At 30.9% G+C, this 13,296-nt stretch overlaps 6 protein-coding genes across 6 annotated transcripts, besides 11 other annotated features; 2 read left to right on the forward strand and 4 right to left on the reverse strand.

Moving 5' to 3' along the window:
* Positions 1-1,158: 1,158 nt before the first annotated feature.
* Positions 1,159-1,267: a mobile genetic element.
* A 141-nt stretch (positions 1,268-1,408) lies between these two features.
* Positions 1,409-1,517: a mobile genetic element.
* A 141-nt stretch (positions 1,518-1,658) lies between these two features.
* Positions 1,659-1,767: a mobile genetic element.
* A 141-nt stretch (positions 1,768-1,908) lies between these two features.
* Positions 1,909-2,017: a mobile genetic element.
* Positions 2,018-2,137: 120 nt separating this feature from the next.
* Positions 2,138-2,199: a mobile genetic element.
* Positions 2,200-3,756: 1,557 nt separating this feature from the next.
* Positions 3,757-3,809: a mobile genetic element.
* Positions 3,757-3,809: a terminal%2Cinverted (terminal inverted repeat of LTR286 transposon ID:TVAGG3_0156080).
* A 67-nt stretch (positions 3,810-3,876) lies between these two features.
* Positions 3,877-4,464, reverse strand: TVAGG3_0156090 (transposase family; the record flags this gene model as incomplete). The annotated part of the gene is made up of 1 exon (XM_051224801.1): positions 3,877-4,464. The coding sequence occupies one exon, from the start codon at positions 4,462-4,464 to the stop codon at positions 3,877-3,879; it is 588 nt and encodes a 195-aa protein (XP_051109787.1).
* A 1,364-nt stretch (positions 4,465-5,828) lies between these two features.
* TVAGG3_0156100 (transposon family) lies at positions 5,829-6,683 on the reverse strand (the record flags this gene model as incomplete). The annotated part of the gene is made up of 1 exon (XM_001304253.2): positions 5,829-6,683. One exon carries the CDS (start codon positions 6,681-6,683, stop codon positions 5,829-5,831), a length of 855 nt encoding a protein of 284 aa, XP_001304254.2.
* Positions 6,684-7,337: 654 nt separating this feature from the next.
* Positions 7,338-7,389: a mobile genetic element.
* Positions 7,338-7,389: a terminal%2Cinverted (terminal inverted repeat of LTR286 transposon ID:TVAGG3_0156110).
* A 56-nt stretch (positions 7,390-7,445) lies between these two features.
* On the forward strand, positions 7,446-7,693 carry TVAGG3_0156120 (uncharacterized protein; the record flags this gene model as incomplete). Its single annotated transcript, XM_051224802.1, has 1 exon — positions 7,446-7,693. A coding segment is annotated over one exon (248 nt), but the record flags the coding sequence as incomplete, so codon positions are not given.
* A 2,994-nt stretch (positions 7,694-10,687) lies between these two features.
* On the forward strand, positions 10,688-10,897 carry TVAGG3_0156130 (uncharacterized protein; the record flags this gene model as incomplete). Its single annotated transcript, XM_001304252.1, has 1 exon — positions 10,688-10,897. The coding sequence occupies one exon, from the start codon at positions 10,688-10,690 to the stop codon at positions 10,895-10,897; it is 210 nt and encodes a 69-aa protein (XP_001304253.1).
* Positions 10,898-11,601: 704 nt separating this feature from the next.
* Positions 11,602-11,806: a terminal%2Cinverted (terminal inverted repeat of Maverick-1A transposon ID:TVAGG3_0156140).
* Positions 11,602-13,296: part of a mobile genetic element that runs on past the window's edge.
* TVAGG3_0156150 (uncharacterized protein) lies at positions 11,807-12,133 on the reverse strand (the record flags this gene model as incomplete). Its single annotated transcript, XM_001304251.1, has 1 exon — positions 11,807-12,133. One exon carries the CDS (start codon positions 12,131-12,133, stop codon positions 11,807-11,809), a length of 327 nt encoding a protein of 108 aa, XP_001304252.1.
* On the reverse strand, positions 12,287-12,802 carry TVAGG3_0156160 (protein of unknown function, DUF4107 family; the record flags this gene model as incomplete). Its single annotated transcript, XM_001304250.1, has 1 exon — positions 12,287-12,802. The coding sequence occupies one exon, from the start codon at positions 12,800-12,802 to the stop codon at positions 12,287-12,289; it is 516 nt and encodes a 171-aa protein (XP_001304251.1).

The following is a 13,296-nucleotide window of genomic DNA, read 5'->3' on the forward strand; positions in this document are numbered from 1 at the left end:
TGTCAATAAATATTGCTATCATATTTTCCAAATTTTTATGAAAATAATCATTTTATGAGCAAATTTGTAGATTTTATTTTCATTTTTAAATTTTTGAATTTTTTTTGGATGATTCATAAGATATTAAGGGTGCACCCGTATGTACGTTTATTTGAGAGGAGGAGGATTACCCTCTCAATTTTGAGGGATTCGTTAGTTTATTTTCTCGATGAATATGCAATAAAATTTGATTTTTACCTTATCAATATACTTCATATAATATACACATGTTCATGTAAAAACTTTTTTTCCAAAATCCTCAGGAATTAAGGGATTTTTGAATTTTAAGAATTTTTTTCGAATTTTTTCGAAAAAAAAATATTTTCAGAACAGTCTTAACGGCTAAGATTTAGGAACAATGTTAAGTATCAAAAAGAAAGGAGGTCTGATATAGACAACATATATCGTTGAAGGTTGAAAAAATCTCTAATATTTGAGCCCAAAATTTCAAATTTTAATTTTTTGAAAAAAGAGGCCACCCGTATGTACGTTTATTTGAGAGGAGGAGGATTATATTTTTGAAAGGGTGAAACATTATGAATATGTTAATTACCCAGATTTGCTTTACTTTTACCACCCCTTTAAGGCTGGGGAAAACACCTATCGTTCACTATTTTGTCACTTTTATTTTACGTACGTAAAATGGTTGAATACTATCCTGGGCACCTAAGTCTCGCATTATTAGAAGCCCAATTAGAAAGTGGTGAATTTGCATATCAAAAGAGGTATCAAAATATTATTTAAAGGTTGATCTCATTCAATTAGTGTTTGATTATTTTGAAGTTTGCTCAAATGTACATATTCCTCCAAACTTTTGTCGATTAGAAAGGCTTACTAACATAAAGAGAAGATCGCTCAACTATTATCATAGCAAATGGAAGGTAAATAGAAGTTACCGCCCAGGACAGAATTTTGGATTAGGAAGGAGACTTTTTACTAACGAACAAGAACAACTCTTATATACGAAAAAAAGAGATCTGACATTGTGTCAGATCTCAGTAAAAGTGACATTTACATGTCAAAAAAATAGAATGAGTTTAAGTAATTAAAATTGAGGGTGAGAGTAGTATTGTATGAAATAATATCTCTCACCCTCCAATTCATCCTATGGCGCCGAAAAAATTTTGGTGAAATGCGACCACATTTCACCAAAATTTCTCGGCGCCATATAGAGAACTAGAGCCTGTGAGGTACTGATACTATCCATGTACCTCGCAGGCTCTAGTTCCAAGCCAAAATGGCTAAAAATTGCCCGCAATTGTTCACATTGCGGGCAATTTTTAGCCATTTTGGCTTGGAATTGGAGGGTGAGAGTAGTATTGTATGAAATAATATCTCTCACCCTCCAATTCATCCTATGGCGCCGAAAAAATTTTGGTGAAATGCGACCACATTTCACCAAAATTTCTCGGCGCCATATAGAGAACTAGAGCCTGTGAGGTACTGATACTATCCATGTACCTCGCAGGCTCTAGTTCCAAGCCAAAATGGCTAAAAATTGCCCGCAATTGTTCACATTGCGGGCAATTTTTAGCCATTTTGGCTGGGAATTGGAGGGTGAGAGTAGTATTGTATGAAATAATATCTCTCACCCTCCAATTCATCCTATGGCGCCGAAAAAATTTTGGTGAAATGCGACCACATTTCACCAAAATTTCTCGGCGCCATATAGAGAACTAGAGCCTGTGAGGTACTGATACTATCCATGTACCTCGCAGGCTCTAGTTCCAAGCCAAAATGGCTAAAAATTGCCCGCAATTGTTCACATTGCGGGCAATTTTTAGCCATTTTGGCTTGGAATTGGAGGGTGAGAGTAGTATTGTATGAAATAATATCTCTCACCCTCCAATTCATCCTATGGCGCCGAAAAAATTTTGGTGAAATGCGACCACATTTCACCAAAATTTCTCGGCGCCATATAGAGAACTAGAGCCTGTGAGGTACTGATACTATCCATGTACCTCGCAGGCTCTAGTTCCAAGCCAAAATGGCTAAAAATTGCCCGCAATTGTTCACATTCCCATCTTTTGTTGGTAAGACGAAGAATATGAAATAAATTATGAAGAAGATAATGATGAATAAAATATCACTTTTTATATTTTTGACACGTAAAGTTGTCACTTTTCTGTCAAACCGTTTTTATCGTTTTCGTATATAACACAACAAATATCAGAATTATTACGAATGCAATATATAAATGTCGGAATAGCAATAAGAAGAAGGCATTTAATGTTGTGCATGAAAAATAGCCTGACTTCACTTTTGACAAAAAGTGACACTATTTATGATGGTTTTGTCATTTATTTGTCAGATTTATAAATGGATAATAATGCTGTAAATCAGATATTAATTAAAAATATTTAAGATTTATGTTCGAATTGAAAAGCAAAATGATATTTTTTTAATTGAAAAACGTTAATATCTGATATTTTGAAGTTTGTAATATTTGTTAGTATCTTAAATTATTGAATGCATACGTTTTTTATGTTCTCAATTTTAAAAAAATTGTGAAGAATTTAGTTTTTTGGAGATGGATGTTTAATATTTGTGAGTGAGAATGCAAGCAGGAGTTTGGTACTTTAAGGCTAGGTTGAGATAGATTTCCCATTATATTATCTGTGAATATATTGTTTGAAAATTCAAGATATAAAAATATATTATCAAAAAATTTATATTTTTAAATACAATAGGGTGGAAATATAGTACGATGGGATAGCAATGATATATTTTATAATGGGAGGTAATCTGAAGATAAGTAGCAAATTTTATGCGATTTTGATTGGGAGTTGGAGGGTGTGAGTACTATAGCATGTAATAGTATCTCACACCCTCCAATTCTTCCTATGGCGCCGAAAAATTTTTGGTGAAATGCGACGACATTTCACCAAAAATTTTCGGCGCCATATAGAGAACTATAGTCTGCGAGGTACTGATTCTATCTATGTACCTCGCAGACCATAGTTCTCAGCCAAAATGTCAAAAATTTCGGAAATTCGAAATAATTTTTTTTGAGAAAAAATTAACCGTTTAACATAATATTTATAATATTGCTTATTCAATTAGACGGATTAAAAATTATATGTTTTCTTTTTATTTTTTCAATTAAATTATTAGCTGACTCGAATTTGTATAAGTTTTTTAAAATAGATATCAAAAATTAAATATAAAAAGAAAACAATTAAGAATATTAAAGTAAATTCTTTATTAAGAAACAATAAAATGAAAATATAAAACTTTGTATGATTTGAGTGGATATTGAGAGTAATTTGTGAGTGTGCTTCAGCTGCATATGTAAGATTGTTCGGATTTAATTAAAAATTGTAAATTTTTTGTCTTTATATCAAACTATTCGACAAAACTTTGTATGATTTGAGTGGATATTGAGAGTAATTTGTGAGTGTGCTTCAGCTGCATATGTAAGATTGTTCGGATTTAATTAAAAATTGTAAATTTTTTGTCTTTATATCAAACTATTCGACAAAACTTTGTATGATTTGAGTGGATATTGAGAGTAATTTGTGAGTGTGCTTCAGCTGCATATGTAAGATTGTTCGGATTTAATTAAAAATTGTAAATTTTTTGTCTTTATATCAAACTATTCGACAAAACTTTGTATGATTTGAGTGGATATTGAGAGTAATTTGTGAGTGTGCTTCAGCTGCATGCGCTAATTCCTTCTTCATTCTTAACATTCTTTGTTTTATTTAGAACTATATTATCTTATTTCTAAAAATAATACTGAATTTTTTAAAAAATCCAAATGTAATAAATGTAAGTGTTTATTGCTTAACTTCCTTTTTGTGATTTTTTGAATTTTCTTGTTTTTGAAATTATTTGTTAATCTCTAAGATTTTTTTCGAAGCCTGGTTCAGCGCAGAGATCTTTTGTCCATCTGGGGCCTCTTTCCCAGGCCTCAAATGGAGTCAATTTCTCCCCAAAGAGTTTGAATAATGCGGAGTGTTTCCATACCCTATTATACTGGGAAACAACATTGGGGATGAACTCAAAGACGTTCACTCCAGGGTTTGTCTTGAAAAGAGTCTCCCAACTCCTTTCAATTTTTCCATTTTCCTCTGGAGAGTACGGATGAGTTTTGAAATGTTTTATATTGAATTCTTGGCAAACCGCTTCAAAATCTTTTCCAATGAATTCTGTTCCATTATCTGTGAGAATTCCATGTGGAACTAATTTGACTAAATCAATTGCGTGACGAAATACTCTGGCAGTATTTTTCATTTCTTTTGTATCGAAAACATCCCAGCAAATAATGTATCTGCTTCTGTCATCAAGAAATGAAATTAAATATTGAAGGTTACCGTTATCGTCCTTCAGAAATTTCAAATCAGTATGCCACAATTGATTAACATATTGAGCAACAACATGTGAAATGTAAACAAATGTTGTTGATTGAAATTTTGAAAGCATCGTTGAATGTAAGCTCGAGAGTGAAAATCTTGCAAAAAGCCCCTTTTTTGGACCTTTTTGCTCCTCATTTGATCGAGCATATCCATAGTTATGCAGACACTATCGACAATTTTAAGGCCAAACTCATTTGTATGCAATTCCAAACAATTTTTGTTGAAAGTGCTCATTATAGGCGCGAAAAAACTCAAAGTTCTCAAAAAATTCAAATCGCATCTACGCAAAAAAGAACTTTCATCTAAAAATGTTATAACAACAATAAACTTCAAGCATAAATAAACCTCGGCACCAAACCACAACTCTTAATCTTTGAATAACGGCGAAAATATTTGCATTAAATCTCATTTTTTACAAAATCTATGGTTTTTAATTGGATTTGATTTAGACCAATGTTATAGGCATTGTAATTATTACATAATTACGAAACATTGAAATTATCCGACTTAGCTTGAAATTTTTTTATCCATATTTGCTGACTACTTGTAAACATTACTTATATTCTTCATTAATTTTTATACTTTTTTCTTAGACTCCTTTTTATACCATGCAAAATGGTTTTGTGAACAGTTTACAGATTGAAAAAAAATTTATAAAATATGCTTTATTTTATGAAAAAAATGCAAGTAAATCAATGCATCTAGTTAAAATAATATATATTATTTATTTTTATTTGTGTAAAAATTCTGAGAAAAACGATTATCTTTTTTTTAATGGAACAGTGAAATCAATTTATCAGCTTTCTCATTGCGAATTTTACAAATACAAACAAGTCATTATTACCAATACAACCTAGCAATGCACGATATTAAATGATAACTAAAATTTAAAGAATTTTTATCTCATTAAATACAAAATTTGGATATTTCAAGGGCAAAAGAATCTTTCTTTTCAGGAAAATGTAACTTCATTGTACATGCAGTTATTACACTAATATAGAAACCGTATTATTCTTTATTGAGCAAATTTTTGATCATGCAGAACTTACTAATGCATACCAGATTGTTTTAGTATAAAGAATCCAAACTAGATACACAAATAAGTTTCTTTTATTATTGCAACGTCCAAATACCAGTTTGTTTTCTTGAAATCAAATCAAAAATTTGGTATTTAATCATCATTTAACATAAATCATAGTACAAAATTGATGTAGATCCATTTTATAAGCAAATAACCTTGTTTACACCGTATTATAACTCACTTTTGTTTTTCATATTATGAGATTTTTTATGCATAGCCAATCATTGAAGATATAAAATGCTTAATAGTAGGCTATTAATTATTTTATATGTTGCTTTGCTAATTTGATTTTTTAAAAAATGATCAAATCTCGAAATCAAAAAATCGTTAAACAAAGCATAATTATTTGTTTATTGATGGTAATCGTCATCATCATCTTCATTATCGGAATAAGGCTCTTCATCCTCCTCAAATTCACCATCACTAGAGGAATTTTCATCATCGCTTTCATCTGCTTGCGCTCCTAGAGTTTCTTGATCGAAATTTTCTAGGTTTGAACCTGGAATGCGCCAAGCAGTTATCAATGTGGCTAAACTGACTGTGTTCCATGCTCGGATAAAGCAGGAAGCAGCTTCTGGTTTGGAGATAGGAGTCGAATTCTCAAAGATGCGATCAGCAACTTTCATTGCATACTTTGCCTTCACAGCTCCGAATACACGCCTATCAAGAGGCTGGTATTTGTCAGTACCAGACTTTGGAATGTAGATGAGCTCTATATTGAGTTTGGAAGCTTTAGCAACAACAGGAGATGTTATGTGAGACCTATATTGATCTATAAGAAGAGCGCAAGGTTCTTTATTTGCCCAATCATGAAGAAGTTCAAGATAGTCTAACATTACATCTGTACTTGTGTTACCACCAGAATGCATTATTTTGTATGGAGATCTCGTTTCGATCCCATCAAACTGTCTGTGGCACAAGTCAGTTTTTCCTGTTGCTAGGAAAATTGTTGGAAATAACTTACAATCCAACGAAATTGTACAGATTGCTGTAAAGGATTGTTTGAAATCATTAGGTAGATGAGCTGTAACTTGATCTCCTACATTGGCAAGAACTTTTCCATGTAAGAAAACAAAATTTACAGGAGTCTCGTCCATGTTGAAGATCCTGTTTAACGGAAGGTATTCAATAATGTTATTTACTTCTGTGATGAACAATTCTACTTGAGATTGGTCGACTTCTTCTCTTTTCTTGCTTCGTATCATACGGAATGACAACTTATTCCTCTTAGTGAAGTCATTTATGAATCGATACGATAGTCTTGTAATGCATGAAAAATAGCGTGACTTCATTTTTGACAGTTTACAAATGTAAAGTGTTGCATCCTTAAAAACTTGGAAATATATACATTCATGAATTATCTTGTATATTAATTGAAAATCCATAAAACCCTAACAATATTTTTTCTTAAAAAAAACTATAAAAATATAAATAAAATTAATCGTTAAATAAAAATATTTGATATTAGAATTTTATTGGAAAAATAAAAAACTTAATATTTTAAAGAAATATTTAAATACTTGAATGTTTTAACTTTTACATTATCATATAGACTCTCAAATTATTGATTGGAAACGGTTTGAGGGTTATCAATTTAAAAAAATTGTGAGTTTTTTAGATTTTTGGCAATGAGTTTTAAAAATTTGTGAGTGAGAATGTGTGTTGATGCTTGGCACTTTGAAGGGAAGATGTTCTGGGTTCACAATTATTAATGGGATAAATAAAATGATTATAAATATAATATATTAGAAAATAATTTGCAAAATCTCTCCATTTTTATAAATTTAATAATAGAAGTTGATCTATATAGAAAGAGCGTTTTATCTATTAAGTTTTTGGCTTTTGCCTTCAAATCATTAATATAATTTTTTCAAAAAAATTGTTTTATTTAAAATAAACAAATTTTATCAAATAACTAGTATTTTTAAATTATCTTTTGAAAAATTGAAAAATGTACAAATTAAAAAATGGAAGATATCTTGGTTCGTCTCGAAAACCCAGAAGATCTTAAAACTTTTCAACTCCCAACCGTTCCCGCCGATCAGTTTCTCAACGTAATTGAAGAAAAATATCAAGAATACATTAATAATCCAAATGTAACTCTCGAAGATACGGCAAAAACACTTTCAATAGGAAAAGAACGTTTGAAAAAAATTTTCGTACTACTCGGCTATCCAATAAAAGAAAGAGGAAGACCAAAGAAAAAATTTTTTGAGGAAGATGTATACAAAATTTTGGAAATTAAAGCACAATATGACATTGGATACAAAAGGATCAAAGAATCATATTTCGAAAAAGTCGAGTTTTTATATTTTAATATACCGGCACTGTATTTTATCAAAGATTTAAGTGCCTTTATAGAAGCATATACTGTTCTACCATAAAAAATATAATAATCGTTTATCTCAGAAATTTTATGGGGGTGGTAAAAGTAAAGCAAATCTGGGTATATAATAATATGTATTATTATAAAAAAGAAAAAATAAAGCACGTTAAAATTTTTCTATCTTGATTTTTTACAAAATCTACTTAGAATTATGCAAAATATGACTAAATAATTATAAATTTCAAGTTAAATTTTAATTTTGATAAATAATTTAAATTTCAAAATATCAAGTTCAGTTCGACTATGTATGTAGTAATTCCTCAATAAAGTGCCAAAACCCTATTAAAATATATGAACATTTTCAACATTTTAATGTTTTTATTTAAAAATTTGTTGGAATATGAGCTTCAAACAATTATTATGTAAATAAAAATAATTAAATATATGTATTTATTCGTATTACAACCGTAGTAAGTCGATTCTTCCTTTCTTCTACTGAGATTTGAATTTGATTTCGAATTGTAAAGAGATTCAAAGGGAAAATACTAGCGGATAAAAACTACCTCCATGAAAGGGTCATAATGGAGTCAAGTTGTATTTTTTGATATTTTTTGCTTTTCGAGCCTTAACAAAGTAAATTTACGCGTATCCTTCAATGTATTATCTATTCATGTAGTGACGGCATTTTCAAGACAGAACTCTTGTATCATAAAATATTTTATTGTGGATCATTTTTTACTTTAAGATATAAGAAGCATATCTTAAAAATGTGACGAAGTGTATGCATTTAAATCGTTAATCATCTTTGGGTATCTTAAATCTGTGCATGAAAATTCGATATTATTTGAATTTTTAAAAGTAGACATTAGAATTAATAATTTTTGTGGCGTACGGAAATCGGACCCGAAAAAATGACAGAAAAAGTGACGCAAAACATTATTTTTTGGTGCGAAAATTTGAATACTTAAATTTTAAAAATGAAAATTAAATAAAAAATTAATTTATACATTTATCACACAATGTGAAAAAATATAATTTCTTTTCAAAACATATGATTCAACGATCGTATTTTTTGTTTCTCGTCATAGGAAGAATTGGAGGGTGTGAGATACTATTTCATACAATAGTACTCACACCCTCCAATTCTCAGCCAAAATGGCTAAAAATTGGGTGCAATTTTTTACATCTCTTCAATAGCTTTATGCTAAACTAACCATTGGACACCATATATTATGCGAAATTTCTGCAGAACTCTAAACAAATATTACATAATGAATTCTTACATATACTTCATATATATGGCTCATTCACATAACACACAATAATCGTTTTTTGACCCCCGTTAATTGTCTTTTTTCATCACAAAAACGCATTTATATCTCTGTGGATATTGAGCATACACACTTATAGCATATGATAGAATACTAGTATATATAGTGCTATAATATATTCAGCTGTCATCTCAATCTTACCACACTCACACACAAAATTCGCTCGATCAAAATTCCTTCGGGGAAATATCACCTTTTTTCTCATAGAATCACAAAAAATAAATAGTAAGTACACATCTTTTATTATATAAATGAAAAGTATATATTATTATAAGATATCTATAACCAAATGAGTACAAACAGACAAACTTTTTTTTTGATATAAATTATATTTTCTCAAAAAATAGCTCAAACTCATAATACACATCGCAAAATAAAATGTCTAACTCATCAAATTCAAAATACGCTCGGATAATATAAGCTTATGTGTAATGTGCTGATTGCATTTTAATCACACCTCAAAACCCACTCAACAAGCCTCAATCTTTTATAACATATTTGGACATATATATAATGATATTATTCATATATATTATAAGCTCATAACACATCACCCTCACGAGATATAATAAAAATTGAATGCTTTTGATGTGCTCCACGTAAGAAATTTTTTGATAGTTAATATTGAGCCTATCTGAATATACCACACAATATTACTAATAGTTATATATTTATCTATTATGCAAAATTAAGAATAGAGCTGATAACCATAGAATTTGTAGCATCAAGGTTTGCTCGGAAAAACGTCACTTTTTTCACCTTTGATGTGATAATATCTCAATGAATACTCAATAACACTAGTTCATAATACACATAACATGTATCTATATAATATAGCAAATAACACACATATACATTTATCAAAATTAACAATTTTTTTGATGCGAATATCTTGGAGATTCCGAAAAATCTTGGACCTTTTACATAAAACATTCACAGAACAAATACACTCATGAAATAAATTATATTCACATTGTCAAATCAAATTTGACACACTTTTTTAAGATATAGAAATTCTTTTTTAATAAATATCTCAATTTTATCTCTTAAATACTTATTAATAATATCTCTCATATAACGTATGCATTGACACTGATGTAAGTATGCCCTTTAATACATTCTATAACACTTTTTCATTTCGACTAATAATTTGACGTAATAATCAAACACACTTAGGCACATATAAATAGTGCAACATATATGTATATAATGAGTGCTAATTGTGTAAATAATATTATTGGAATAACATGCAATTTTGAAAAATTATATTTTGATGCGATATAATATATAGTCCAAACCAATATATGTTGAAGGTCTATGTTAGTGTAGTTAAATGGCATATGTGTAGGCTTGGATATCCATTCTTGATAATTCATCTCCAAGTGGGCCTCTCAATTTTTTGCCAACTTGGAACAACCTCCAAGAACGTTTGATTTGTATAACCAAAATACACAAAGATCTTTGGCTAAAAGAATTTCAAAAGGAGAAATCAGTTGGAGTGGCAATTGATGCCGGAAAGCTCGATAAAAGATCATATCATACGAGCTCAATAATGTGCGCAACATCTCAGCTCAAGCCACTTCCATTAGAGACATTCCCGAATTTCACAGACACGAAAGTGGCTTATGAACATGTCCTCTCACATATTACAGATTTTCTCAAGAGATTTTACCAGATTGATGTTGCTGGATTCGTGGCAGACAATCTTAGAGTCCAATGGTCTGCAATTGCATCAATCCTTGAAAATCCCCAGAACATCTAGCCATCCCGTGCGGATGCCATACATTTCACCTCTGTATTAATGATGCAAGAAAACTCTGTCCAAAATTCAATAAATTCTGCCAAAATGTCGAATTATTTTCCAGAATTTTCTCAAGTAAACTTGTGGCATCACGACTTGGAGGTGGATGTCCAGGACTATTCCAAATTTTTCTTATCGCCCAAAAAATTTCCATTTTTTTTATCATAACCATGATCACAGTGGTATATGATGCAGAATACATTGCTTCATATACCATATTGCTTCCATGGTATGTTTCCAAAAACCTTATGTTAGATTTCGACGATCGTAGTCAATATTAGTTTCACTTATGTAAACACAGTGGAATTGAATAGAACTAGCTTACAGATAATAGGCTCATCCCATCAAAACATTCCATTCAAAACATTTATCCCCACTAATAAAATACTGTTGAAGATAAGTTCTGCGAAAAATACTCTTTGGCGAATATTTAAAAGAAAGTGGTTCACCAACATGATTATGAAAATGATGTCCATTAACAAATCTGTATTAATTAGATTTCATTTCAAAGGCAAAGTTAGCACTGCAACTTCCCCATCTACATTAATGTCTGATAATGGTTACCCCATCTTTATTCAAATGCGAATCTTTTCGATAATTGCAGATAGCACGCATCTCTGCATAAATTCCATATTGAAGATAATGAATGAAATCAATATATTGTTAGTTAGTATCCCTAAGTCGTGTACGGAGGCACTGCGCGCCTCCTTACCCATTATATGTGAATTTGACACTTTACAAAACCGTTAACGTATATTTTACAACACAAACACAAACACCAACTTAACCTTAAATATTTATAAAGCCGCCAACCAATTCACCTCACTAACGTTTTCACAAACGACTTCACTACTGTAAAAATAAACGTTCTCATTTACAAAAGTATTGCAACTCTTCCCATTGCTGTGCTTCACACAATAGTTCATATTCTTCAGTATCGCTGCTGTCGCTCCAATCGTCAGAGTCAAAATCACTGTCATAGTTTATACCTGTAAGTTTTGACAAAGCTAATGAAACACGTTTACCGTTTGTATCGTATGCTTGTATAAACTTTCCATTCTTCATTCCTTCATAAACGCTCAAACTAACTTTACCCTTTCTCCCTCGTATCTGATAGAATGTATTTTCACGAGGAACGAAGAACAAATTCTTGAACTCATGACCGTTGTAGTTTGTTATCTCAATAGTTTTCGTCATTACATCCAAAATAAAATAAAATTTATATAAAAAATAAACTTAAAATTAATGATATCACCACTCCCACACGTATGAAAACATAGCGCAAAAATAAATTTAGGTGAAGTGGTGAAATCTCACCTCTTTTTTCACCTCTTTTTTCACCTCATGAATTCATTGCTTTATAACTCTCTTCCTTGGTTTCTTTTTAGTTGCTTTCTTCACGTCTGTCTCCAACTTGACTGTCTTTCTTCTTCGTCCGTAATGATACCAGTTACTTCCACCAGTCAATGGGTCAAATGGTCTTTCGTAAGGGTTTCCATACATTCCATAGGGACCATACGGAAGAACTACTGGTGGAGGAAGAGTTCCATCGACTCTATTTAAATGCATTGTTTCACCTTTCATCTGGTCATTAAAGTCTTTTGCATGTTTTGCAAACTCATCGTCCTTTCCTAAAGCATTTTCTGACTCAGTCGCAACCAAATTGGATGCTTTATTTATGAGCCCTATTTTATTTAATCTTAACTTCTTTGCAACCCAGCCTCCAATCTTTCCTTTATTTGCATCTAATGTCTTCGAAACCCTTCCTCCACTCATTTTATTTACTGCGTCATAAGCTCCAAGTGCTTTTGCTCCAAATGCTAATGCTTTTGTTCCCATTGCGCCTAAAGCTGCCCAAGCTACCATTTACACCATATTAAAATCATCTCTCTTCAATATTATCTCATAAAAGTTCTCGTTACTGGAGAAAGTCAATGAAACATAAACATTCTCACGGGCTTCGCCCTCACCGCTTTGCGGTCTATCTAACTTCTTTCTTATCTCATCTATTCGCTTCAAAATGTCTGAACAATTGCTAACATCTTCTACAACAGTTATTTCATCATGAATGACCTTCAAGAACAAGCTCATTTAATATGCAATTAAAATCATCTCAATAATGAGTCCATCCTTTCCGTCTTTTGGTAGCACAACATCTTTCATTGAAGAAGGTTCGACAAGTCTTATGTTAAACTTACTGACAAAGTTTGTTATACTATAATGCTTCGGCGGCGAATACATGTAGTTTGAAAGACATAATATAGATTCTTCAGCAAATTCACTTATACTGGATTTTATAACAATGTTCTCACGAGACCAAATACCACCAATTGACAATCTTGTAAGCAATCCTGCTGAAC

Source organism: Trichomonas vaginalis, chromosome IV (assembly GCF_026262505.1).
Source record: "Trichomonas vaginalis G3 chromosome IV, whole genome shotgun sequence".
Classification (NCBI taxonomy): domain Eukaryota; phylum Parabasalia; order Trichomonadida; family Trichomonadidae; genus Trichomonas; species Trichomonas vaginalis.